Raw genomic sequence first — 4,043 nt, forward strand, 5'->3', positions numbered from 1 at the left:
CTGCCTGCAGCAGCGCCTCATTGACCAGCCTGACCGCGTGGACTCCTGCGTGGGAGGGAAGGGACGTGCTGCTCAACCCCCCGTGTTCCAGGCACCTAAGGGAGTCACAGCCCAGGGTGGTGCGAGGTTCTCTGGGGCTGGAATCCCAGTGCAACTTCCCTACCTGGGGTGTCGGCAGACCCCCCTGCATGCCCAAACCCCATGTGGGCAGGACTCACTGTCATTTTCATCCTGCACCAATGAATTGGTGCTGTTCACACTGTCCTGAATGTCATTCCAGCTCAGGAATTCAGCTCCCGCTTCCCTAGGTTGGCCTTTCAGCTGCTGCAAGTCCTCAAAGTACCTGAAGGAGAGACACAGGGCAATGGCTTGGTGCATTCCAAGCAGGGTTCAGTGCATTCCGAGCAGGATGGTGCCTGCCACAGCCAGCTGCCTGGCTTTTCAGAGGGGAAAGGCAAGGCACGGGGCAGGAGGCTGCTGGAACAAACCCACGAAAAGCGCAGGTCGACTGACCATCCCCTCCCACTGGACTTCTCCACACTGACCCCAAACACAGAGCCCATCTTCTCACCGTTGTGCATTTGCATCCTCAACTCCCGAGAGGCCCAGGGCAGGGCTGACCAGGCTGCTCCAGAGCCCGTCGGGATCCCCGACATCCAGGGCTTGGTTGACCAGCGCCACAGCCGAGAGCATCTCCACAGCCACGAACAGCTCCTCCTGTGCCAGCTCACCCTGCCGGGGCAGACGGAGACACTGATCCCTCATAACCCCCTCCTCCAGCCCAGCACCCCCGGGCGCAGGGGAAGCACCAATCCCCCTCATCTCCCGTGCCTGGGGATCTCTCACCTGTGGGTGCTGGCGCTGCAGCAGGGCCAGCTGGCACTGGTACAGGGGGGCAGCAAAGGGATGCACATCGGGCAGCTGCGCCGCAGGGTCCGTCAGCGCTTCCAAGGTTTCAGCCAGCATCCCTCGGCGGATGGCGGCATTGATCCGGCTGACAGCCAGCAGCACTGAGGGACAGACCAGGGGAGCTGGCACAGGGGGGCTGCAGGAGGTGGCCGTGCCTGGTCTCCCTTTGGCCGGGCTGCTGGCAGGGGCACCAGCTCCTGGGCATTCACAGGGCAGCACTGCAAGCACCATGTCCCTGTTGGCACTCACTGGCTCGCTCCTCCTCGCCTCTCCTGTTGGCTGTGAGGATCCCTGCCTGCACCTCCTCCTGGTCCAGCATCTCCAGGTAGCCCAGGTCCTGCAGTGGGCAGAGATGGGTGTTGGGTCTCACACCTCATCCTGCTCACACCGATGGAGGAGCCGTGCTCAGACCCTGTCAGAAATCTGCCAACCCGCAGAGCAACTCCCACCCAGGGGACCCTCCTCCTCCTCAGGACCACGGGGGTGCACCCCCAGCACAGGTACCCCACACCACGGGCTCCTGCCAGCACCTACCAGTGCCTTCTGCTCCCGGTCCATGCTGAGCTGCTCCAAGTAGAGCTGGAGGTTGTCGCGCTGGAGGCAGCGCAGGGCCAGGACGGGGTCCTGCAGCGCCCGGTGCAGTGCTGGCACATCCTGTCTCTGCAGGGCATCATCCACCTCTTCCAGAGCCCTGTGCACTACAAGAGGCCAGTCCATCCCAGAGGTCAGCAGGTAAATCATCCCACAGCTTCAGGGAGCAAAGGCAGCTATGGCTGAAGCCTGCATACCCATCATTTTAATTTCTCCTTGGAAATGCACATCCAGCCCTAATCCCTGATGGGTCTGCATCACTCCTTCCTGCTATAGCCATCACTCTCCTCATGCCCTGGGGTACTATGGTCCCACCATAAGCCCTAGAGCCCCCCCCAAGAGGAAAGCCCCAGCTTCCCTCACCGTTCACTTTGTTGACGTTCCCTTGGATTTCAGCCTGGGTCAGACACCGGTCATAGACATCCTCTCCCTCAGGGATCACCTGCAGATACTGGAGAGAGACTCCTCACCCTGAGCTTTCCTCCCAAGCTCTCCCCATAGCACACAGCAGGCTCCCTTGCAGGTGCCTGGGCTCATTTCCCAATCCCAAGCCCTGGGGATCAACTAGGCCCCCAAAGAGGAATCATCTCCCCCATCTTCTGCTCAGCACAAGGGCTCCCAGGCTATGTTTCACCCAGCAATCACCGTATGGTCTGTGGCCAAGGGACCCCTCCAGCTTGAAGCACCCATCAGCAAAGGGGCTGCTCCTCTCTCAGCTGCTCCTCCCCCCCCCGAGCCCCCCATGCCCTCCTCACCCTGTTCCTGGCATTGCTGCCCTTCTCCAGCTTCGCCCGGTGCAGCACCTCCTGGTAGGCACCTGCCAGCTCCCCACGCAGGTCCTGCAGCATCGCGCTGGGGTTGAGGAGGGTCTCCATCGTCTGGGCCACCACCCCCCGATCCACAGCTTCGTTGATCGCCAGCACTGCGGCGTGGACTGGAGGCGAGGTGGGAAGGAGGGGGGTGAGATGAGACATGGAGGAGTGAGATGGACCATCTGCTATAACCCTGCACGCAGTGGGACAAGAGCCACTCCATGCACGATGGTGGGAGCCACCGAAGAGTGAGCTGCAGTCTCCAGAACGTGGGAAGTCTCGGTTCTCACAGCAGAACAGGTAATGTAGAACCCCCGGTGCTGCCAGTGGGGAAGGGGCTGTGCCAGCCCTTGCAGCCACGTGCGGGGCTGAAGGTGAGCAACTAGGTGCCTCCACTGCATCCCAGACCACCACCACCTCCCAGAGCACCACCTCTCAAGTTTGCTGGCCTCAGACCTGGTATCCAGGGGCTGATTGCCCAGCCTTGCTCCCCACCAGGCACCCATCACCTGCTGCTTCATCCACTGAGAGCTCATTGGCCAAAATGCCACCGATCTTGCTGAAGGCAGGCAACTGCAGCCCATACTTCTCCAGCTCACGCTTCATGTTGTTGATCTCCTCCTCTGGAGCAGAGCAGAGAGACAGCACTGGAGCAGGGGCAGCCAGCAGAGCCCCTGTTCCCCTTCCAAACCAGAGGGGTGCAGAAAATCCCCATACTGGGGTGAGCATCCCTGAGGCAGCTTTGGCAAAGCTCACCCAAAATCTTCACTCCTCACACCCCTCCTGCCACAGGATCCCAAAATATCAATGGCAAACCCCTCCTCACCAGCCCCCAGCCCAGGTCCCCCCACACAGCAGCATACCTGTGAAGTTCACTTTGCCATACAGGTCCTGGATCTGAGGAGCCAGCCCCAGCTTGAAGAGGTACAAGCTGAAAGACAGACCATGACCATAACATCACCTGCTTCTCCCTCCCAAAGCTTCTGTGGCAGCCGAGGCCGGCGGGTGATGCCACCAAAGGGCTCGTGAGCACAAACATGAGCGGCTCATGAGTGGTGACAGCCAGGCCAGGCCACCCACCTGAGTGCGTGGATGCAGTAGACCACCCGGGGCATGTTCTTCTTGTCATAGATGTCGGTGGTCTCTGGGTGGAAGATCTGCCAGAAAGACAAGAGACAGCTCAGGTGGGGATGGCATCGAGACGATCCCTGGGCAGGATGGTGTCCAAGGGTGAGGGGCAGAGACAAAGACCCCCTGCCACACCAGCACTCCCCACAGGGCAGAGGCCAGCGTGTCCCTTGGCCGGGGAGAGCGGAGGGGGGACATTACCGAGGGAAGGCCCACATGGCTCATGGCATCACGCCAGTAGTTGATGTTATCCGTGTGCCGAAAGTGAAGCCCAGCTGCCTGGAAAAGTGGAGCTAGAGTCAGGCTGAACTTGTACACCCTAAGGAACACACCCCTGGTGTCACAGCCTTACCTTGTACCGAGTCTGCTCACGATCATAGATCTTCTTCAGCGGGACCACAGCCGGGGCGAAGCAGTGGCCCAGCTTGGCCAGGAGGACCCCGTTGCGCAGGGTCTCCTCCAGCTCAGTGGAGGGAGGCAGCCCCTCACCCAGGCAGGCCTCCATCCAGCTGGCAGGGCAAAGATGGGGCACATCACAGATCCCAGCATCCCACCAGGCAGGAAAAGCACCCAGAGGAGACCCCCTCAACCCCCTCCCCATAA

The 4,043-nt window shown here is 60.9% G+C and overlaps 1 protein-coding gene across 1 annotated transcript in view; it reads right to left on the minus strand.

Annotated features, from left to right (window-relative positions):
- The window catches only part of IQGAP3 (IQ motif containing GTPase activating protein 3), a 14,932-nt gene extending 10,987 nt beyond the window's left edge, over positions 1–3,945 (minus strand). Inside the window, 13 exon segments of the mRNA XM_029964067.1 lie at positions 1–45; positions 219–343; positions 572–732; positions 847–1,010; positions 1,159–1,246; positions 1,444–1,607; positions 1,864–1,951; positions 2,256–2,434; positions 2,822–2,935; positions 3,176–3,243; positions 3,393–3,469; positions 3,642–3,719; positions 3,793–3,945. Coding sequence (XP_029819927.1) covers positions 1–45; positions 219–343; positions 572–732; positions 847–1,010; positions 1,159–1,246; positions 1,444–1,607; positions 1,864–1,951; positions 2,256–2,434; positions 2,822–2,935; positions 3,176–3,243; positions 3,393–3,469; positions 3,642–3,719; positions 3,793–3,945 — 1,504 coding nt within the window.
- Positions 3,946–4,043: the final 98 nt, after the last annotated feature.

Source organism: Manacus vitellinus, unplaced genomic scaffold (genome assembly GCF_001715985.3).
Source record: "Manacus vitellinus isolate BGI_N305 unplaced genomic scaffold, ASM171598v3 scaffold_106_pilon, whole genome shotgun sequence".
In the NCBI taxonomy this organism is placed as follows: Eukaryota; Metazoa; Chordata; class Aves; order Passeriformes; family Pipridae; genus Manacus; species Manacus vitellinus.